Raw genomic sequence first — 24,262 nt, 5'->3', positions numbered from 1 at the left:
CACTCTCATGGCTGTCCCCAATAACCCTCTCTTTGCCTCGTGTGAGCTTCTGCCCAATTACTGCTAGGTCTATTTGGCAACGGCTGGCTGTAGCACAGCGGTAGCCTACTGGGAGGGGGATGGCTGGCTAGGCCGGGCTGAGAAAGCTGGTCTGATGTAAGAGGACGTTCTACAACTCCAGACCTAATCAGCTGTGTGTCCACCACAGGACAGACCCTGCCACTATGCGGGAGCCCTTGACATCACTGGCGATGAAGTCAGACAGCCGACCTAGCCAGCTTCAGTTCGACTACAAACACATAGGATAAAAAAAAAGAATTAAAAAATTCGCTCAGCTGTAGGGAAGCATTGAGGCATGAGGAATACCAGGCACACAGCCGCAGATTTGAGCCTGGTGTAATTACCTTCCTCAGGCTCTGATCCGTGGCCTTGCTTTTGTCCACCCCATTTCGGTATCGCTTAAAACCAGACCACTGGGAAAAGTGAGAGGAAAGTAGGTAAAGGCTAGAAATAAGTGGGTGGGTGTGTGGAAGGTGTATTCTATAGTCTAATCACTTCTTTCTTTCCCTAAATCTCCTGCCTTTGTAGACTCTAAACAGCTTCATACAGAAACAAGACGTTGGGGGAACTGCAAGCTGACACCAAGTCATGGTCCACAAGGGGGGTAGACTGGAGAGTGGATGTGGATGGAGGGGTCAAGGGGGCTTGACCCAATGTTTTCATGGATCACTGAAACCTACTGGTCAAGCCATAAAAAGTATGGAAAGAGTAGAGGTCTTGGCAGGTTGGCCAGTTGGGGTAAAAAAAAAAAAAAAAAAAAGCATCACAGTGAGTAGAAGAAGGAACTCATGCGTAACAGCTTAGTAAGAGTTTATTAACACTTACACTGCCTCTTTTTATGCCACAGTGATTGTGTGTGGGATGCATTGCTTTTCTCCCCTCAACAAGTAACAACAAGCTGCTTTCAAAGAAGCTGTGGTCAACCACAAAAGCTCAAAGAAATGCCCTCACTCACGGTTTCCGCTTGCTCCAACACCAGCCCTTAACTAAGCACTGCCATAAGGGGGATGGGATGGGGGGGGTGCCATGTCTTTTTATATGGCTTCAAAACCCCTTTCATGCTTGAATCGCTTCCACTGTTCTAAAAAAAAAAAAAAAAAAAAGCAGACCGGGCAAATAGAAAACAAGCCAGGCCAAAAAAAAAAAAAAATAATCCACAAGGCTTTATCTTAGTGGTTCTCGTTCAGAAAAAGCCCTACAGTTCCCTAAACATTGTATCATTCCACCTTATCTACAGGCTGAGCGGCTGCAAATCAAGCCGGGCAGAACAGAGAAGAAGACTTTATAAAAGCCATGGCAGACGAAAGTAGGAGTGAGGCTCAGCCAAGAAATAACAGAGAAAGTATGAGGATAAAAACCTTCGATTTTGCTAGATTGCAATATCCCACACTCAAAGGAGGGGAGGGGGAGCAGCGTTTTCATTGAGTTGAAGCATTACCTCACTGCTGACCTGCATCTCCTCAGTGGATGGTGTCGGAACAAAGTGGTTAACTGGAAGATCCAAAATATAAATAACTATGCCAATACTTTATGTGTACTGATCTGCCAATCCAATCTTACCCAGTTACCAAAAACCCCCAAAAAAGAAGAAACAAAAAAACAACAACAAACAAAACAAACAAAAGCTTCCATCAAGGACAAAAATTTTGATCATCTGCACTGGCCGCAAAAAAAAACAAGATAATTCTACAAAAACTCAAAAACAAATCAAGAATTATTACATCTAAACCTATTTACGCAGCTGCTCCTTGCATCATTCAGCCCAGTAAAGCAACCCAACTAGCTGAAGAGCATGCTTTCACTGAACATTAATAACAGAAAACAGCAATCAATTTAGTCTTTTCCACTTTGAGCAAAGCAATGCGTTTATTAAAAAAAAAAAAAAAAAAAAACGTTATTTGCTGCAAAAAATCAGATATTTTACCTTTCACAAAGTTCACTATGTAGGATTAGGCTCTTATCATGCCCTTGTGCTGTGTCTTGATCGGGAGACTGGCAACACTACACGTTTCACGCCAAACAATCCTCATTTACAACCTTTCACAAGTTCATAGGTCCTTGGGGAGGAGGGTCAAGAAACTGTCAATCATGGCTACAGAAGCTCTGTGTGTGATGCAGTTTTGAGAAAGAGCAGCAACAACAAGAAGGATGGGCTGTCTATCCTTCAGAGAGAATGCAAGGTAACATTTCAATAATATTACATAAATGTAGATAACTACCAGGTTTATTGTGTGTAAACAGACAATCTTGTGGAGGAAACAATGAATAACAACTTTTCATACTTGGTCATGGTCCTCCCAGGGAGAAAGGTCAAAAAGGCAGGGGCTTTCCCCAGTTTTGCTGTTCTGAGTGCTGCAGCAGTGGCATCTCGCTTTCTCTTCAGCATGTTTACATACGTGTGCCAGAGAGAACGTGTTTCAATACGCCAATAAACAACGTCAAGAAGCATGTCATAGGACATTAAACTAGCCTGAAAATATGATGACAAACTGCTGTCCTTCGATTACGTCAGACTACACGGCACGATGCACATATTCGGGCCCAGGGTTGGAGGGCTTTAACGAAAATGTGTCGAAATCAGGCTAAACAGGTTCCCACCCCCCTTTGGACACAAGACTGGTCCGAACTGCATCCCTAAAAACAACATTAACACAAAAACAACACCCAACAGAAAATCTATTATATAATAAACCTTTTTGAACACATACGTGACTCCAAAAAGAAACACAGACATTTTTCTCTTAAGTCTCTTAAGTTTAAATAAATTATGCACAACAGGACAGTTTACCCAGTTTGATCATTTCTGGCTCGCTGCAGGTCACATAAGTTGAAATAGGCACAACATTTTAGTTCCCCTGGCAAGCTGGAGATCACATTGCTGTCTTTGGAAAACCAGAACAAAAACTAGGGGCCAGGTGGAGGAGTCTGCACAGGTAATACAAAGGCTTTCCTGTACTCAGAGCCTGGTTCATCCTCCATGCCCAAGTGCACACAGCACAAACACCGGCCATGCTCGTGGGAGACGACCCAGAGTCTAGGCCAGGAAGAAGAGGGTTCTCTTTACAGGCTTAGCCACTAGAACTTCATAACAAAAATCCAGGTAGCAGAGTCAAGGCCAGCAAACCGCAGATGAATGCATTCTATGCCTGTTCAAAGTCACATTTATCTGCTGGACCGAGAGAGATTATGTGGATGTTTATGTTTTAGTGTGCATGAACATGATGAGATTCTTTTATTCCCCCCCAAAACATATTCTCTTCCCTCAAAGGCTCTATGTGTGTATTGCTAACAGGCGGTGGTGGGCTACAGGATTTATTTGCCTGATGCGCCAAGGGAAAAGGAAATGAGTGGGTTTGCTACCTTCAGAAAACCAGGCTGCCGAAATACCAATGACTAACCCGCTACCTATTTGTTTTCCATTAGAAAAAGAGAAGACAGAACAATGGCATAGTCATCAAAAGAAAAAGCAATCTGCTTAACAAGACTGAATATATATATATATATATATATACTGGCACTAGAAATGCACTGGATTACTGAAACTTAATCTACTACAGGGGCTATAAACTGTAAAGTTCAATACGCTACTGACCAAACTACATCAATACTAACAATCCTAAAAACTGCTATTGAACACCTTTTTTTTCTAATACCCAAATAGTCTAATACCTAAATTACTAAATTGACCCAGGTCTTTAGCAATGCTTTCGTAGCTTTAGCCAGATTCATATTCTATCCCACATCTTCTAAGAGCTTTTAAAAGTTGCTTGTTCTTGAGAACAGATCTGTCTAACCAGGCTTTGAGAGTCTTTACTTAATGGGCAAAGCACCTATAAATCCCACACTTCCAAATTAGTTAAAACAACCTTTAGCCAATTAGCTTGGAGATGGCATGAACCCAGAGGCTTTTTTTTTCAGCCTGGAGCATTGAGGTTTGCTCAATATGCTCAATAAACAAACCATACAACAGTTTGTTTATAATCAATTAGTTCGATTGTGTTTGTCTAGAATTGTAACATATTGCGCCAATGATCAGACCACATGTTGTTCACTGCAGAATCCAGGGAATTCCAAGGGGTTCCCCTTATTTATTCCCACAACTACACATTACAAACTGCACCCAAGTTATTAACACCAGTGCATCTTAACATAATGACTGCAATGGATTCAACTGCAATCTGCTGCAGTCAGTAACTATACCCTTCTTCCAGCACCTCTCACTTTCCACCACTTTCGCTCAGTATACATAAAGCTTGTACGTCGCTGTAATAGGAACCCCCTTTTTTTTCTCCACTGCATCCTTTGCCAGATTGTACGCATTTCTTTACGAGGCTGTAAAGACGAGCCAACATGCTCGTCTCTGCTTCTAGCCCTGAATAACTGGTGGACCCGTGCGTCCGTTATGCGCTGCTCAATTAGTGGATATCTTTGTCTGTCTATGGGTTTCTGCAAAACTGAACAATGGATCCTCAGAAACTCTCCTTTGTCCTTTCGTCATTTATATCCTTTTTATTCACATCCACATGAGCAAAGATGTTTTAAAAGAAATGGATATTTTTCAGGTTAGGGCTCACACAGTCCTCTAGTTGACATGGAGGCTCAAAGTGAAAACATTTTGATAAGAAATAGGTGTGTATTATCTTACACTGAAGTGCCTTTAAATGCAAATCTACGAAAACATGCAAAAATTGACAAAAATACCCCTATATTCCAGAGGGTTACTCAAAGAGGGAACTAATAAAAGCTCATCCTGGTGCATGTTTAAAGATATAGGCAGTCAATTTCCTACAACATTCTTCAACCCCTAATCATCAAAGCAGATCTAGTTCAGCTCTCCTGTAACAACAATTGACTTAATTGGAAGTCGATTTTTCTATTGTATTATCCCACCCTTAATCACCTTCAGCAACTTCCTATTTGGGAGGGAGGGGAAAGGGTGCAGCAAGCAAAACAGTTCCTAAAATGTGCCATCATTCGAACAAACCATCACACAGAAGTTGTCTCAAAGTGTACACAATAACTTGCTCAAGGTCCAAGGAACACCACATTCACACTTGGTTGGTGAAGCATAATGGGCATGAGGTGGGGGCATCAAATTAAATCAGCTTTTTTGGGGGGGAAAGCTGGAAAGACAGACCCCACCCTTGTTTCGCTGTAGGGTTCAGACCTCATTATCATAGAAAACAGTAGAATTGCTGCTGGTGGAGAATTCCTCACTGCTAGAGTTGTCCTATCAGCACAGATGGTCAGGAGGGCAATCAGCATAATACCAAACAGGTGTGGGCTAAAAGTAACCGAGAAGCCAGCAGGCAGACAAACCTAAGCTTGAGCTCCACAGCAAACCTAAAAACACTTTCAGATGTGACTGTACCACTGGTCCATAGTTACACTACCATGTCTGGACCATGGCTACACCACCGTGGAGCAGACATGAAAAGGAGAGCACTGGTCTCGCCTGTACAGGGTGGTTAGAGGGGTGGGGGTGTTTAAGAGAGATGGCAATGGTGTCACAACTTGCACAGTTGGTGAAAGTAACCCAGACCACAGTGGTCCGAGGGCTGAGGCCCTTTCACAGTAGAGGCTTGACCTCTGGAGGCTTAGAGTTCAGCAGGGGACCGGCCAGAGTTACCACACACACTTTCCCTCCCTATTATGTTCAGAATAGGGTTTATTATTAGTAGCATGGTACCAGTGAACAATATTTTTTTTTTCTTAATGACCTTTTTTAAGACAAACATGGTTACAGAATCAAGCTGGTCACTTGGTAAAGGTAGTCTTTCTGAAATGCAAGACATCAATTTAATGAGACCAACAACACATTTCTTTATTGGTTTCACATACGCAATCATTCAAAGCCAATAAGCATGTTGAGGATTAAAAGAAGAGCAAGCAGTGGGAAGAGATAAAGGGAATGTAATAAGAGGTAAAACATACATCTCAAATGGAAATGTGAGAAGTTATGATTCCATTTATGATGATTTACACGGGCTTGCCTTGAGAAGCATGTGCAGTTTACTCTAACACTAAGGCCCTTCTCCCCCCCTCCCGGCTGCTCAATGGCCTTGAGCTGACATGAGAACGATGAGGGCCAGCAATTTTATATGTAAACACTCATCATGTAATATCGGTACACAAACCATTTCTCTGGTGCACCAAACGGAGTGCCGGTGCTAAAGGAGTAGTTGGAAAGAACATAAGAACATCCCAATGTTAGCCAGAACATGGCAGCAATTTCCTCAAACTTGCAGAATTCCTATACAGTTCAAGGCAAGAGACTTTCAGTGCTGAAGTTAGACGATTCGATCATCACTGCTGCTTATTTAGGAAAGTGCCACAAACTACAGCAAAGAGCAAGGCATCCCAACAAGTGTGGAGAAGAGCAGGTGTTGAAAACACATTCTTGGTAGCTGAAGCAGCGTGGTGCGTACAAAAGACCTGCGAGAGGGAAAAGAGGAGGCCCTCCTCCTTACACTGTGGCAGTTCTAAAAAGCACAGGCATACAAACGTGAATAGTACTGACAATCATTCCTCTCCTATTCACGGGCTCCCTTTGTAAGAGCTCCCTACTCGTCTTTCAGCTCGCTCTCCTTGAAAGCCCCCCTCCCATTTGCTTTTTTTTTTTTTTTTCCCTGGCTCTGGGCACATGTTCAAGTTGAGCTGGCTATATGGTCACTGCAGAAGCATCCGTCAATAGTGCCGAGCGCTAGCTTGTTATTCAAGCAGCTCAAAAGAGGGTTTAACAGCGAGATGATTTCACTTGATACTGGATGCTTGGCAGTTTTGGGCTAGATGGCATTCCAATGGACCACCATCAGGACTTCCATCACAAGCTAGCGATTTGATATGTTGTTATAGTCAACAAACAGTAGGGGGGAGAGAATCTCCCATAGGGTCTGCGTTCTACTCCTGTCTCAGGAGTGAAAAGCCTGGTTTTCACAGAGCATCAAGGAACGCAGCAGGTACTGACAGATCTTCCATGGAACAGCTCACTAAAACAGGCCAGTCACACACGTGCAGAAGAACATACACACCATTGAGGAATCACGTGAAAGGAAGACTCTGGAAAGAATACTTTTCCTAAGTGAATTTTCCCTTTCGGCCTGACTGAGGTGTGTTTCTGCCGAAGGCTGTGGGGTTTTAGCACAGAAACCTGAGGTACAAGAGCAGTGGGGATTTTCCCCAAAGGAGGAAAACTACTTTGCATCTACTTTCCAAACGATGCACAAACCCACTTTGCTTTACCTTGAGTCTGATCCAACAAACAGGCCACCGAAATTCAAATGGATCTTTCAGAGATTTGACGTAAATTCTCTGGTTGGACACCAACAGCCAGTAGGTACAGGCCTACCTGAATGAGAGAAGAAAGTAGTACGGGAACCCCCTAAGACAACATGATGATTGTGTGCATGCTCATTTTGGAGGGGTAACAGCGAAGGATTTATAGGCTTTGTCGCATGTGTAAAACAAATTAAAATACCCACAGTACAGGGACCACCACATACACACACAGGGCAGAGAATGCAGAGTCCCCTAAGAGACAGGTTTTTCCTGGCTTCCTACAGTCATTAGAGTAGTTCTTACGAGCTGGTTTTGGTAAAACCATTAAAAAACCCCAGAGACCTGCTTGGTCACTCTACTTCATTGCTTAACACTACAGCCAATGCACTGGAAGCAAGCCCGATGAATAGGCATCAGCCAATTCAAACATTTGCCACTAAACTGAGAACAGTCATTTCCATACTCCTGCCCTTCTGACGGCTTGCTTTGTGTTTTTAACGGGACGAAAAAAACTGCTATTATTTCCTCCCACCACCCAGGATTTAGCAGGCACAAAACTTTGGTGGTACAGGTCACTGGCATGTGGGCCAAACAGGTGTTAAACAGGTCTCTATTTCGAGCCAAACGTTTCAGAGATTCTGGGAATGGTCTCAACACAACACCTTGTCTCCAACAGACAACTTTAAACACAGACAGACTCGCTTCAGAGGGTAGTAACAGGTAATGATGCAGAGAGTATTCGCCTGGAATCGTTTTTCCTTAACCAATGATTTAAACATTTCTCCTCCACTTACACAGGCTACTCCATTTCCCGACTAAGCACAGTCACAATACGATGCGGTTCTGAAACTGGTTATGGGGGTCAGGCGGAGCGCATTTTTAACTGATGAAATACTCAGGGACAGGATAACCTAATTTAAGCATCGTTCATTCCATCGCAGGACTTGAATTCCATTTTGTAAGCAAAGTGCAATCCAAAAGGCAATGAATAAAGACACCTACAACCCACAAGCCCACTGGAGATTAAGGATAATGAGCGAAAGAAGAGAGAGAGAGAGAGAGAGGGGGGGGGTATGCTTCCTAAGGCTAGCTTTCAACCTTAAGACAACCTCTCTTCAAAGAATATACAAGATACACGCACAGTACTGAGGCTTTTAAATCCATCAACTGCAGCCAGATTACCTGAGGGGCTGAGAGCACTTACCAAACTAAGAGCATGAACAGTAATTGGAAGGGGGAGGTGGTGGGGGGGGGAGTGTAGCCACAACACCTGCCTGCCTTTCACAAGCCATGAAACCACATCTACACCTGCAAATCCAAGAGATCTGCACAATACACTCAATAACAAAGAGCGACGTAGTGAACGCTATGCCATCATATTCACCAAAATATTCAACAGAAGTAAAATTAAATAAAATATCGTGACAACTGTGGGCCACTTCTTCCAAGATGTTTTAGGCTACGGGTAGGCTTTCAAAAGGACAGAGCCTTCAAATGCAGGCCCTGCCACTACAAACACCCCTTTAGAAGTCAACACGTGAGGGGAGACAGGGGAGATTTGCATTTCTTTAGAACTCTTACAGCAGATCTATCAGCCATTCCAAATTTCGTCTCAAGTCTGTTCACGTCTTCTCCTGGCCAGAGTTCAACACTGGGGTTTTGAACAGTCGAAGAGCAGTGGCAGCCTGTTTTTACAGCGCACCGTCGGCCTGGCTTTCAGCTCATTAATGAACATTAGTTTCCGGCAGACCTGCTTTTCTGGGGCAAGTGTCTAAAGGATCCTTTGGCCTTCAAGGCCTGGGTCAACCTCCATGGAAAGTTCATTATTTTGAGGAGGAAGGCCCCAGATTATCGTGGTTGAGTTGTGGCAGCTTGGTAATGAACCCAGCCTGGTCTTCACAAGGAGTAAGCCTCCTTTATTAATTACAACCACATGAGCTATTCCTTCAGCAACTATCCCATTCATGAAGTCTTAAAATGGCCAGAGAGTAGTAATGCTAAATTTCCAAAGTATGCAAACAACTGAACACCAAACTTCGCTATTCCAAATTTCACTATCTGGGCTGCCAATTTATTTGCTTGATCTGTTTGTGCTTTTGGCTATCAGGGTCCCTCATGAATGTACTACTGACTATCAAGTAAAAAACCACGCTGACTAGGTCACCTCTGGTTTGTAATAAACAGGACTATGGTGGAAGAAGCTGACGAAAGGTCTTACCTGTTAAGGCTTCACTGAGAAGACCTTAACAGATCATATAAAGTACACAACCACAGAAGAATCATTAGTAAAAAGCTTTATACAGTTAAACAGACTTCCACACATTATAAAGTGTTCACCACCAAGTTCCCCGTAGAGTCATATATCCATTATCTTTAAGGATGCTTTTAAAATGAACAGCCATAAATAAATACATTTTTTTTCAACTGATTCTCAAACACTTTTAATGCTTTAGGGCCTCCCAGTGATATCTTTGCTAAATTATCCCTCTAAACTTTCTCCCTCACTCCGTCCACTGCTGTCATAATAATTGGGACCATCCTCAAACAACTGCAATCTCTCTCTTTCGGTGCTATGTTCCACTGATAAGAACTGGGCTTGATAATTAATACCTCAACTCCCTCAAACGGTCCCTTCTGACAAGAAGCTTGAGACAGAGTGGCTAGTGAAGACATGAAAGATTGGGGCCAGCAGCCAAGGTCAACCCACAGAGGGAGCAGAGGGTGCAGGGACGAGAGGGTGTGGAGATATGTCAACCATCTGGACTCAAAAAAAAGTGCCATGTTGTAGCAATGTGAGAGTTAACCAGTCTGTTTAGGGACCAAAAAACAGAGCCAAAGTCTGGATTCCCTGCAGACAGCAAACACAACCAGTAACCTTCAGAGTCACCCCTCAATAGCCTCCCAAGCAGACATGGCTTTCACATCATTCTAGGCTGTTTACACCAGTTTTAGGGAAATTAAGGGGGGCTTAAAAAGCCTGAGGGGTACACAGGAAATCCCCACAAGATTCCAGTCCAAACCAAAGGCAAGAACGGACCAGCCACTAAGAAGACTACACACAAGGAAAAGATCTGAAGCATCATCAAAAGCTTTTTTTTTTTATGCAGAACGATAATTCAGGAAGGTACTGTATGAAAACCACATGCTGGACAGATGGGCACAGAAGGACCGGGTATAAGAAGGTACTAAAGCTTAGCAGACGCAACTGTATGTCATAGTGCTCCAGGAGTTACCTTTGAGGTGGCAGCAAAACAAGTGGACGACTTCCCAATTTTTTTTTATGGAAAAATAGTAATTTCTGCAAGCATGTAAAGTTGCTTTTGCAGAAGAATATCTGTAATATATGTAACTGATTTATGAATAACCTGCATAAGTCTACCAATCCCCGCTTTCAACCCTCTCCCCTATACAACGTTCGCCTCTGTAATACACTTCAGCTGATCCAGAACCAGTAAACACAGCTAAAATCATCACATGGTCTGCAGTCTCTCATGCGGGTGTATATGCTGGGGGTACTTTGCCTTTTTTATTGAAGGAAACAAGAGACAAGCTTCAGTCATAAATCAGCCAGAGCATTTTCCCCAACCTCGACATTCATGCTCCTCCATTCTCTGAGTAGATCTACCAAGCGCTGGAATACCACAGACACTGAAGGGCAGACTGTGTCTGCAGCCAGTGGAGGACTACATAGTTCACATTTTACTCTTGAGTCATGTAAAGGTTTGGACCGAGGACAAGCGTAAACTAACCAGCCAGGTCTATGCTCTCTCCCTAAGCTCCACTGTTGTCTGACTGGGAGAACGAACAAAGGGGGACAAAGAAAACAACACAAAACTGATGTCATGGACGAAGCAATGGAGCCGTACATGGGAAAAGTATGCTCAAGAAATCCGCAACCAACAAAATGTAGTATTTAGGTAAGAGGACAAATGCAAGCACATCAACCTCTAGTCCTGTCGCTTCCAGGGCTGCTGCTGTGTTATAAGCTGAATCGGGTGTGTTGGAGCAGCAGCAACACTGGTCAAGCGCCTTTGGTCCCCACAACTAGAGATGGATACCCATGCCTGTGGGCCTTTGGGTAACTGGATCATGGCCATTACAACGGGTTATTCCTACAGGGTGCAATGCGTCTCAGCGACGCACTGTAATCCAATCACGTGAACCACCTTGGAAGATGGTCCGGGACGCATAGGACATGTGTCTTAACATAAAGGCGTGCCATCTTCATGTGGGCTAATGGGAAAACACTGACAGTAACTGTGCTGTCTGTGAGGTCAACAAGGCACTGCTCAACGGCACGACTCGTTCCCCCGGTCTGTACCTCTAGTGCACATCCATAGCAACATCTTGTGGCCATCAGTACAGAGACGATGCAGCTGCTTTTTCTATTCATAAGAACAAAAAAAAAACCTTTAAAACCCATACTGGAGAAGAAAAATCTTTGTTTGTTTGTTTAATTGATTTAGTAATTTTTTTTTTTTTTTGGTGGCCTGGTATGGTAACCTTAGCATGATTATCAGAAATTGACTCAATAGCTTGGTTTAGGTAGCAGGTAAAATCACTGAAGTAAACCAAACTCTCAAAGCTCTGTGACATAAAAAAACAGGCTTTGAGGAAAGCCAAAGCTATTCTGTCCTGCCCAGACCACTCCTTGTTATCAGATTTTGAACAACTTCCGTCAGGCCGGAGGTTTAGAGCACGGGCTGGAAGAACTTAACGCAGTAAGGTGTTCTTTGTCTCCACAGTCATCAGCCTGTTGAACACAAGCAACTACTCATCTGTCCATTTAATATTCATAATTTCATGTGACTGGAATTGGACAGGTTTTCAGCATGACCATAACCGGAGACAAAGCAATCAGTATTATATAGCCAACTTAATCATATTAATGAGTTGGACAACAAAGTATAAAGCAAAGCAAATTGTTCAGAAGCAGCAATATCTGTAGATGGGGCGTTGCTAAGTACTGACCATGCCCAACTTTTGCATCTGCCCTTTTCCTTTTTGGTTATCTGTTACTATGCACCTTCGAAAATCTGTTTTTTTTTTCTTACATAGGTATTCAGAATAACAAGTTTTACCAGGGGTGCTCAAAGTTTTGCAAGTCACTGTATTTGATTTACATATCTTCACTGTGATCATTATGATGTGTTAAGCTGCTGTAAGTCTTTCATGCAGGCACTGCCAAAGAATGTAGTAACTAGGTCTAAAGCTTTGAGAGGAGGGAGGGGAAAAACCTCCAACAAATGTCCAAAAACAGCTACCTCCAAAGTCATCCCCATGAAAATCCCATTTTCAATATGTTTACTTTGTGTCAGACTGGGTTGTGCTCCACAGATCTGAGAGGGCTCATTACAATGCAAACGTAAATAAAAAGTAAATACAAGCGTCCAACTCCAACGTTCATCACAGGCGGTCGCTCTCTGTTTACGAGACAAATTAGCAATCAGGGTTCCCTTTACACACATCAGATCTGTTCTCATAGAAAAGGCCCTCCTGGTCTACGTAAAGGGGTGAAGCTGTTTGCTCTGCAGTAGAAGTTCGAGGCCCAACATACTGGCAGAAGATTAAGATCTGTGATAGGAATTACAGAACTCCAGAGACTCTGAAGAGGGACAGAGAGGAAATAACAGGGAGTGATAGAGAAAAACGCGCGAGACAGCACGAGAGAGAGAGAGCGCGCGAGAGAGAGATAGAGAGAGAGAGAGGATATTTAAGTTTATTCTTTTTGGCAGCCTGTGCTAAAATAGCTTTGGCAAAAAGAAGCTCCAGCTCTGAGATTACAAACACTGTCTGAGCATCTGAGGTCGAATCAACCTCATGATTATAGGAGAACGTAACAATCAAAACACTGAGACTTCAAACAGACAGCGACTGCAAGAAAACAAAATGTGTGGCCCTTTAAAGCAGAACCTGAAAAGTTTCAGCAGGCAGAACATGATCCACATGACTCAGACTACAAGCTCTTTAGGCCACATCAGTGGCAATCAGACTCCACAGCAACAGGCACCTGATTCTCTCAGGCTACAAGTGTCCATAACATGAGGCCGCTGATGTTCCAGAGATAAGTGGCTACACGAAAAAGCTAGGCTAAGAGCCTCAAACAATGGCCCTCAGTCCAGCAGCAGTGGCTTTAATTGTGCTTCCAAATGGTTTTAGGGAGGTAAAATGAAAAGTCAAACAAACTCTGAAAAAACTAAGCAAAAACAAACAAAAACAATTAATATTTCCACGAAATATCAGTTTAAAACTGATAAAAAAAATTCCCCAAATGTATCATGTCACGTTTTTTTGTAAGAAGTATTTTTTGTAGTCACCACAAGCTCCCTTCACCATCATCATGGGACGCATAGAAGTATGGACGCATAGAAAGGACGCATAGAAGTATGAGACCAGTGATTGATGCATCGCTTGGAACGGATGCGTTAATTTACATACGTAAAGGAATTATAAAAATGAAGGGGTACATCTTAAACATACTGCAAATGCAATATGGCCCAAGAATATGGCAGAACCAAGAGCATCCTGCAAGTGAGAGTGGGTGAGATTTCCTAAAACAAGAACAAAAAGACTTTCAGCTGGCCAGACAAAAAGCATTCCACCTTAAATTAGGCAGCAATTACATACCTGCCAGGATGCAGGAGCTCTGTCTTTTAAGGTGGAACACTGGCTAAGCAGTTTCTTTTGCCTCATCTGCTCAGTATAAATATCTAAAGTTATCCGACTCACTATGTCATGTAGGTTGATCAAATTCACTCCTCTACAGGGTTCCTTTTTATTAAGCATGACCATCTCAACAATTGACAGCATGCTGTAGGTGACAGAGAGGCAAGCCTAGGGACACTGGGTGCCAATTCTGCTACATTAGTGATGATAATCCACTTACCCACATTTTCTTGTAGGTAAAATGACTGCCAGACGCTAAACTTGTGTTTTCGGGGGCAAAGATTTTGAATATCCAAATTATTTGTCTTTTATAACCTGTAATCTGTTAATGCAACCAGTATAAACCAATCAAGCCACACTGCATCAAACGACTATCCGACACTACCCAAGTTGTCTGTGAGCTTCAGGCCCACCGATTTAAATCTGAATCACAGCTATCCAGCCTTAAAACATCAGTCATCCTCAACACCACAAACCATCATCAAAAAATGAAAGTCATTACATTCTGCCAAAGGCTGTCAAACTAATTTCTGACGCAAAACGTCCTGGCACAGCCAGGCCATGCTGGCAAGATACACAAGGACGTGGGCTGAAATCACCATCATTATCATGAGAGAGTGGAGTGTGTGTGTGTGGAGGGGGCGACTTTAAATGCAGTGTTGTGACTACTTCTTTTATTTCCTTATGCGTAAAATACTGCTTTCTGACACATTCAATCAAGAGACAAAGTCCACTACGCATTAATTTTCTTACTGGTTTCTCCTACTGATCTCTGTACAGTAAAAAAGAAGCAAGCCTACTTTTAGTGGACTACGATCTGATAAGTGGCATTTGTTACATGTCTACAAATACTGCATCCAATTAATTTTTTTAAAAAGCAGCATCTGTTGAAATCCCAGAATTTAACCAGTTACTTTACGTGTTAAACAATAAAATGTTAACATTTCAAACGTTGCTGCTCTGATTAAGGAGAGAATCTGAATAGCATTAGCTTATTTAGCAGAATAACATTCTGTTCACCACAGTACTAAATCAAGTCTGGCTGACAAACTTTTCAATTGACTCAATTAGATAGGACACAAAGCTTCATTTAAAGTTTTTCATCTGTGGGTTTGATCTTTAGCCCACTCGCTGAGCTAGAGACGGTTCTGCTGTGTTTGAACTCATAGCCTGCAATCAAGGCTTAGATAAGTTAGCTAGCAGGCTAAATACCACAGCACAGACCGTGTTCAGGCTAACTCAGGCTCAAATCACACACATTTAGAGGATAAGGCCTCATATCTGAGAGCACAAAGCCAAGTGAATGGTCTTAGTAGTGGTTTTGACTGAACAGGAACATTTAGTACACTGCTTCATCTCGGTTTGCTTGCTCTCCTCTTTCAGTTGTTCTCAACTTGATGCCAAACTCATAACTACTGTGGGCACTTCAATGTCTTTAAATACCACAGTATACGGTATTACCAATGTAGTAGTACTACTAGAACATCTATAAAAACAATAACAAATTATGTTCCAGTAAATCAAGTAAAAACATGTAACCTGCAGGATTACAACATAGTCATAGCAGTTGCGATGCATTGAGCTATGCAATCCCTTTCGGAACAGATAAGTAGGTTTTCTCCATTTTTTGTCTGAATATATAAACAAAACAAAAAAGAATCCATAGACAGGCTTATGTAGCTCTCGATCTAGCTCTAACATCTCACAGCAATAGACTGTTACTAGCACACAGTAAAGTATTTGGAAATCATTAAAAGGTCTGGCCAGTGCACTCCGTAAAACCGAACAATCATGACAAAAACCAATACAACAATATTTAAAACTGAATTAGGCCAGTACAACGCAAGAAGCCTGTAAGGTCAGCTGTCAACTTAAGATATACTTAACCCTACAGTCTTTTACTGGATCACCCATTAATTACAGCCTTTGGTTTGATCCTTATTATTAATGGCTGATTCCAGAGGTGAGAATACCTTTAACCTGTGTGGGGAAAAAAAACTCAACGCTCAACTTTTCTTATTCTACACAGAGTATTGATGCTTTCGGCCAAGATGTTTTTTACGAATTAAACAAGTGGAGTTAGGTCTGATTCCACTCGACTAGAATGAAAACCTGCAGCCATACCAGCTCTTTGTGTATAAAACATGTGACCCCTGCTTTAGGTATTAGGCCACTTCAAGCATTTGCTCTCTGCATAAGCCCACACAGAAACTCTGGAACATTTTCAGACCAGATTGCTCCAGTGTGCCCTGCTTACTGTTTCCTTTTCCTGGAGGAAGTTGTTACTGCGGCACTACAGGCCTTTCATTAACCCGCATACTGTGACACTTGAGCGTAATGACTAGTTACAGAACCGCCAACATCCAGCAGTAAACAATCATTAAACAATTCACACTAGGTCTGCTGGAAGAGCGCATTTTCAGGCGGCTGATCTCAGGAACCCTCAGCACCTGAACATCAGCAAGGCCATACCTCCTTTATCTGTTACAATCACAAGACTGCCTGTGGGATAAGGTTGGCCACACTGACTCATCAAGTCATTGCAAATGTCCCAAACCAAATTTTACAATTATGATTTAGGCGGTGTAATTGAGTTACTGCATAAACCACATGAGTGCTGTAAAATGCCATGAATCTGACAGCACAGGCTAATTCCTCCCATGCCAACACAATGTAGTTCCTGTCCCTTTTTCATATGCCTCTCATTAGGGTTAGAAGAAGGGTTGGGTAATAGGAATGATCATGCTATACATCATTTATGATATGAAATGTCATAATTACCAACAGCATGCTTACAATTTCTATAAGCATTCATAGTTCATAACACAAAAAAGGGGGAAAAAAGAAAGTCAGCTTTAGAGCATGTATACAGTTTAGTCCTTTGTTCAGCGGTTCATTCTGGTATTTTTGATGATGGTCTGAGGGTAAAATGGCTATATTCAAGTTGTTTGCCATTAAAAGTAAAAATGGGGCCTGTCAGTTACTGGGAATATCTAGGAAGGGAATACATCCTGGGATATTAGCACCGGCAGTCAAGTTTTTTGGATACTACTGGACATTTCTGAATGTGCAAAGCTAGTCACATGTTAAATAGAGCCAATCAGATTTTACTCCACAGTCAAATAGTTTCATTACAACCATCTTGGAGAACGTCCACTGCAGAACAAACCTACGTTAAGGGAACGGTTTAGTGAAAAATCAAGCGAACATGATTAATGATTTACCCCAGATAAGACGTTTTGTCTGATGAGTGCTTCTTCGGTTTGCAACAGCTGTTAGGCTACATCCTAACACTGGACTTGGTACAGTCACCAATCTCAACTCTGTTAATACACGCCTTAAATCTTTAAGATAAAATTGGGACTGCAGAGAAGTTTACTTTTCTGTTTATACACTAAAGTAAGTTGCATCATTTTCACCACCATGTTGATTTGTCCGCATCAGACAAGTGTGTTCAGAGATGTGTGTTTTTTTCCGGGTATGTACTCACGAAAATGTGATTGGAGATGATCGCAGCCCAGCGTTTAATAGCAATGTTAGCCTAGCCTCTCTCGTTCTGAACTAAAGAAGCAAACTTCAGATAATAAACATGTCTTGACAGACTGTCCGCATCTGGGCTAAGTGATGCGATAAATCAAGTTAATCTGATTTCCCTCTGAACCATTCATTTAAACAGTATCTTGCAACTCGCACTGTAAATCTGTTCATTACTTCAATCTGCCACTAATTTAGGCATGCTGTGAGAGAGAAGTGGGAAATCATTAAACTGTGCTGGATTCCCATAAGATATGGGTGGCCCCGCTCTAGCTCGTCTTACCTCAAGGTGAATTGTGCAGATCTGCACTGCGCCTTCAGCAGTACTCACAACAGCCTAGTCAATAGCATGAGCCATCACCTACAGGTCATGTGACTTTGACACAATACAGGACATGCGTATCATTTTTATTTTCATCAAAAATAGAAATCAAAGTCCCAGTGCCTGTTTGAGTAACTGTTCTTGACAAGGAACTAGACGTTTTGGCTTCTTTGAAACACAACTGGATTCAGTAAATTCCCACTGCTTCTCCATAAACACCCCTGTGTTGCACCTCAGTGTTTCCTGACTTGGTTAAGCACTGATGAGTTACATCACATGTGTTAGAGCAGATATCACAGGGGCATGTAGATAGCTACAGTACAGGGGTCTTGATTTTACTCTGTTCTGATGGTTCAGTATCTGTCAGATTTAACGCTGCTGATATCTCCCTTTCAAGCTTTAGCTTTTTTTATTTGAGCCCAAAATGACGAAGAAAGGGAGAAGTGATCCTAGCCAATTTCACTTCCCATGCTAAAATATCCTGGATGTTTCCCTAAGGAAGTTCTGTAGGAAACAAGACTACTAATCCAAAAGTTGTTTAATAGCTACTTTAGTTTTGTTAACATTACTTTTAACTGTAGTTGTAAGCGAGCTGAAGCAGTTAATACGATCCCCCCCTCTCTCAACGTCTGGACGGACGGATAAACGCCGCGTTAGCCTTTAGCTCTCGTGTTCAGGGGTATAGCACAGCTAGCTAGCCAACAGCTGCCGGACGTCTGGAGTACCTGAACCTAGACTAACGTCCAAATGAAGCTAGCTAGTACTAACTCTGTCTGCAAGCCCTAAAACACGCTATTTAATACTTCCCCAATGCACTAAATAACAGGCAGGTTTTATTACCACAGAAGACCAACAACTGGAAACTTCGACTTCACCCCACTGGAGCTGCTGTTGGTCTGCCTGCTAACTGCCAACCGCACGGACACTTTTTCAGCTTAAAGAGGAGCACATCGCAGCAAACCGAGCAAAAGTTGTTAAACACACACAGACACGTACCCAGCAGCTTCTTCACCTCCTCTTCGCTCATGTAAACGTTGACGCTCGGCCGGTTGTTGCCGTTCAAGGCCGGCGCTCCGCCGGGCTTGGCGAGGCACAGGGCCCCTTCGACAAGGAGCAGGAGGAAAAAGCAGCCCGCGGGTCTCCAGAGCGCCTTGCGCGGCCAAGCGAGGGACAAAACCGGGCGACTCGGCGGCATCGCAGTTCACTCTCCCCTCGTTTGGTCTCCGCTTCAGCCTCGCAGCTCAATCCCAACCTCATCCGAAGCTTGAATTGCCTCCTGAGGGCAACATACTACTCGCGCCCGGAGGGTAAACGAAGCCTCCGCAATCCAGCTGCACCACCCCCCTCCACCACCCCGAATCCCGGTTGTTCCTGGGCGAGCTAAGTGGCTAGCTCTTCGGCTAACTTTGTTCAAGCGTCGCTCGGTGGAGGCAGCATGTGGGCAGAGCGGCGCCCAAGTTTCTCTCTCAACTCTGTTTGAACTCTATTGCTTTTTCCCCTGCCCAAAAAGTAAGAGTGAAATATAAAAGTCTGCAATTGTATCGAAAAACCAGTCCTGAGAGTGTCCCTGTCCAGGTCTTTCCTTTCATGGTCTTTCCACCCCCTCCGCTCAATCTCGGTTTTCACTGAAGAAAGGGGGCGGGGTCACCTAACCCGACTGCGCACGCTCACCCACACTCGCTCACATACACGTACATGCACACTCCTGAGCTCTTACATTACGGGGACATTTCACACCCCACTTTCTAGGGACACTGCTTTTCAGTTAGGTTAGAGAAACGAATCAAGGGACATGCATGCTCAAAGGCTGACATAAACATCAAGTCAAAATAGAGATTTAACCGAATTTAACTTTCCCCACCTGCCTTTTCACCCTGCCAATTGCACACTAAAGATGGGTATTAGTGGGACCTTAGACCTTTTTGCATAATGCAGAAGGCAGCATTCCCTAATGTAGCAGGGACATTACTAGGTACCTGATTTGCATACACATGGGTCACTTACTTTGCACACAAAGATAGGCAAGATAGAGAGTTTGCGTCTCTTAGTAGAGCATTTTATTTTGTCTTAAGCATTACTGTAGCTAAGTTATGCTGTAATTCACATCAAATAATGGACAAATGAAGGGTTTGCAATGCTTCCAATGCTTCCTTCATCTGGCAGATTTCTGAAGGCCTGATAGGTGGATCACTTGCAGGCCAAGAAGTCTCACAATCCTGTTAATTTGCATCATAGTATAAAAATGGAACCGGTTTACCTTATATGTTTTTGTTATTTTGATTAAAAATGACTGATTCATAGTTCTGTTCATGGAATTGATATACCTTGAGCCATCTTCAAACTACTGGACAGCAACTCTTTAATAGTAAGACATTTAAAGTGCATGTATACGTTATAAAATGTAGTGTACATTATCTGTTCACTACAATGATTTTAGCCCCAAGTACATGTACATTAATATTTAAAATCCATTTTTTCATTGCTCGGCAGTGCCACCGCATTTCCAAATTCAAAGTATATGGACATACCACTGTGCCAGAACTTGGGGGAGGTGCTGTTACTTCTGCTCTACTCTAGGGCTGGCTTTGTGTTTGTCTTTTGTGTTCTAGGGCTGGTTTTGGCTTTGTGGCTGCTTTGTGTAGTGGTGACCTTGGCTTTTCTTAAGTTTACCGAAGCTGTTTAAATTAGTAAGTTATTTTATTTAGCTGTAATGTTCTTAACAACTCTTTAAATCCCTTGCTTTTATGTATCTGTTCATACTTAATAAGGACAGTAGTAATAGAACCCACACATCAGCAGTAGTTATAGATTGCTGTAATGAGAGAAAGTATTGAATATTGATTGAGTATTGATCATAACATAATTTTATATCTCTCAGTTTCTCAATCTGAAGATGAATATACAGGATCTCTTTAAGAGGTGGTAGGTCAGAAGGCCAGTCAGATTAGAAGATTAATAAGCCTCAATTCTGATAAATCTGAATTTAAACAGAAAAGACATTATTAAATACAGACAAAAAGACAGACTGACAGCGCTCAATAAGCAGATCTGATCTGGCACCATTCTATGGTCTATAACATATTTGAATAGCTCAGAAAAAACGCTGTTTGATTAATTGTACATCTTTTGCTACTCTAAACAATCATAATAAACAAACATTTAAAAACTTTATATTTATTTTGATGGAAGCCTGCACAAGACCCCCCAGTAAAGGCTTATATATATCACAATAATGCCCATTAGTAGGTATAATTAAGCTGTAGAAGTATTAGTAGTCATAGATGCATTAACATTTTTTCAGACTTTCATACTTTCATTCATGAATTTCATGAATATCCTTATTTTACTCTACAGTGGGCAAAAATACTATTTTCTAGAATATGTAAAATAACATGATGCTTAAAAAAAAAGATTGTTACTGAGTATTATCTGCTATTGCCATTAAAAACTCCATAGTCTACCTGGTGTGCTCCATACCTTCAGAGTCAAGGCTTAGTGAAAGGTCATTTGGCTGATTTCTTTAGCTTGTTATCATAAACCATAAAATGCCAGATTGTTTTAAAGAAACAAGTGCCAGGCTAGCAATGTTATATATATTTTTTCTTTCCACAGCTGCCCAGAATGGAAATCTGTTGTGGTAACACTTGAATCAAGTGTTTGGAGTCTTTATAAATTATATAAATCTTTGAAATGTGCACTTAGTCTAAAATGTGGTTACAGTAAGTGTAGAGAACTGTAATATAGTTTGAGCACAAACCTTAAAACATAATTCACAAATGACTAACTTATCGCTACAATAATATGCAATACAGCAAGGTTGCACAATCCTGGTCCTGGAGATCTACAGCCTAGAGCTAAACTCTGCATGGATGAGGATTGGGCACCTTGGTCTAGTTCTAATTTAATAAATGATTGTCATTTAGTAATTTGTGAAATGTTTCAAAGCTAATGTGGCACCCTATTATGGACTATGCAGAGCTAATGCACATGTAATATCTAAATATTGTTGCAGCTGTTCCTTCAATACTTTAAAGGTGCCATAAAATGGATTCATTCAGTATTTTAAAGTGTTCATTATGTAAAAAGTAAACATGTCCCGTATACACAGTTATTTACAATGCTGTGTTTTTTGCCCCAGCACGAACTATGTTGTTTTTTACTTATATGGCGAGCACATGAATAATTTTAAGTGCTTCTTTCTGATTGGTTGGTTTATGTATTACAACCATTATGTATTACATAATCATTATTTTGTGTGCCTGCTTGTGTTAATTTGTGTGTAGTCTGTTTCTGTAGGTGCAGGTTCGTGACTGACCACCGGGGGAGCTATTACTATAAACAACCTAAAGAGAGCTTGATCAAAGCTAGTTCAGACCAACCCGGCATGTTCCACTTCTGTTTTTTTAGCTTACAAGCTTTTGTTACATTTTAACATATATATTTTGATAAAAGTAGGGGATATTTGTTTTAATTACATTTTCTGTTGTTTTCCAACACAGAGTAAGGATTTTGTATTTTGGTTCCTTGATTTAGATAGTTGCTCTTTGCAGTAGTTATTTTTTTTAGCATATGTTCACCCCTGAACATATGTCCCCATCAGTGACTTTACAATAAGAGTGCATTAATGAACAGTACTTATGACTGTAATGAACAAGTCTCGGCTAATTATTAATGAATGACAATAAATTCATACTGGTAAGTGCAGTCATAAAGTGTACCATAGTTTTGTTTTAAGCACTGTAGCAAGGACATTGTCATTATTATTTGTACCAGTTGGACAGGATTAGCTTTAAGCATAGCATAAACAGTGCATTCCCTAAAAATACTTTCCTAATGGGGTGCTTTTCCTTGGTGTCGCTTCCCGAGCTGTGCTTCTCCAAGGGACACTTTTCCCAGTGGTGCTTTCCTGGCTAGCATTTCCCAGTGTTCACAGTATGTCACTGCCATGTACTAAACTCTCATTACTCATCTATGCCACAGTAAATAGTTTTCAATTATAGGTGACCTTTCATTTTCTCCCATTGACAATAAAAACACATAAAAAAGACAACAAACAAAAAACAACACAATTTTACATTTTTTTATTATTAAAATATTCACCTACAAAACAACCTATAAACACTATTTACAGGATAGCTAGCAGAGAAGTCTGATTTATACAAACCCAGAGACTTATGTGACAGTCTTCCAGGATTTGTTTGTGCTCTTGTTAAGTAAGTGTGGAAGAAAGATCATTTACCCAGTCTTACCAGTTTAAAGTTGAATGAGATGGAGGTGTAGATTGGAGATGCAACAGGCAACCATTAAAAAAAATTCCCTGAGGGACTACACAGCCACTTAATGTCAATATCATTAAACATTTCCATTTGAGGTATGATACTTGATGCAGGGTAACTGCTTGAATGTATTGTACACAATGATCTATAAAAAGGGGATGTCAAAAAACTGTCCATAAAACTGCTTGGTCAGTGAGCTAGTCAGGAAAAGGACTTGGCATGTAATGATTCCATGTTTGAGTTCTGTGTTTGAGTCTGTAAGGAAAGAAGCCCATGTTCCACTGGACTCCTGGAACGAGAATGGGAGGAATTTTAGGAAGTAAACACTTAATTCAATGACCAATGAGCTTGTATGCTGATTACAACGTAAAAAGAAAAGGTAACTCAAGGAGGATTTACGTACCTTTATTGTTGTTGCCTTTGAGTTCTTCGGTCTGATAAAAGAAATAAAATATATTATTGATTTAAATTTAGTACCTCTTACAATATAGCTTTATTAAACACATGCAAGACAACTATTCACCACTATAACTAATAAACATATATAGCTAACAAAATTAGAGGATAAAATATAACTAACAACATTATATAACAAAGCTCAAAGCTCAAAAGAGTTTAGACTTATGTATACAACTACAAGAACAGGCCAAACTCTTTTTTCATTGAGTAAACAAAGCTATATGAAATGACAGAGGGCCAGAATATTGTACAGCCTTGTCACTGACATGTCAGTGAGGAGTTAAAAGTTCCATGAGTCACATTTCTACAGAATTAGCATATTGCAAAAGTCTTAGGTCAGTTTGTTGGGAGTTTTTCAGTGGCTTAAAACTGTCCTCCCCCAATAAAGGAAAGAAAAACAGTGCTCAAACTTAATAGTACACATCAATTCCAGGACAAGAAACCTGAAAATGTCAGCAGCAACCTAAACAGCTAAATAATGACTTCATAAATTGGAGTGATTGCAAGTCTGGTTAATGAAATGCAACCAATACGCAGATGTTCTAGTTAAAATTAAAGTGATAAATCATTCTATTGACCAGTTGGCTTACTGCTATGAATGCCTGGGAAATCCATTTTAATACAGCTTAATACTGCCTCTGCCAGTCCCACAATAAAATGTACCATA

The 24,262-nt window shown here is 41.5% G+C and overlaps 2 protein-coding genes across 5 annotated transcripts in view; both read right to left on the bottom strand.

Moving 5' to 3' along the window:
- ryk (receptor like tyrosine kinase) overlaps positions 1 to 19,458 on the bottom strand; it is a 52,737-nt gene extending 33,279 nt beyond the window's left edge. For all 3 annotated transcript variants that reach the window (XM_072684102.1, XM_072684104.1, XM_072684103.1), the window contains exon 1: positions 18,857 to 19,458. In XM_072684102.1, coding sequence (XP_072540203.1) covers positions 18,857 to 19,055 — 199 coding nt within the window. In that variant the 5' untranslated portion in view covers positions 19,056 to 19,458. The remainder of the gene's footprint in view (positions 1 to 18,856) is intronic.
- A 3,468-nt stretch (positions 19,459 to 22,926) lies between these two features.
- sned1 (sushi, nidogen and EGF-like domains 1) overlaps positions 22,927 to 24,262 on the bottom strand; it is a 54,849-nt gene continuing 53,513 nt past the window's right edge. For both annotated transcript variants that reach the window (XM_072684099.1, XM_072684100.1), the window contains 2 exons: positions 23,540 to 23,570; positions 22,927 to 23,425 (listed from right to left, as the gene is read on the bottom strand). In XM_072684099.1, coding sequence (XP_072540200.1) covers positions 23,542 to 23,570 — 29 coding nt within the window. In that variant the 3' untranslated portion in view covers positions 22,927 to 23,425; positions 23,540 to 23,541. The remainder of the gene's footprint in view (positions 23,426 to 23,539; positions 23,571 to 24,262) is intronic.

This window comes from Salminus brasiliensis, chromosome 7 (assembly GCF_030463535.1).
Source record: "Salminus brasiliensis chromosome 7, fSalBra1.hap2, whole genome shotgun sequence".
Lineage (NCBI taxonomy): Eukaryota > Metazoa > Chordata > Actinopteri > Characiformes > Bryconidae > Salminus > Salminus brasiliensis.
Note: the sequence above shows the minus strand (reverse complement) of the source record. Positions and strands in the feature narration are given on the sequence as shown.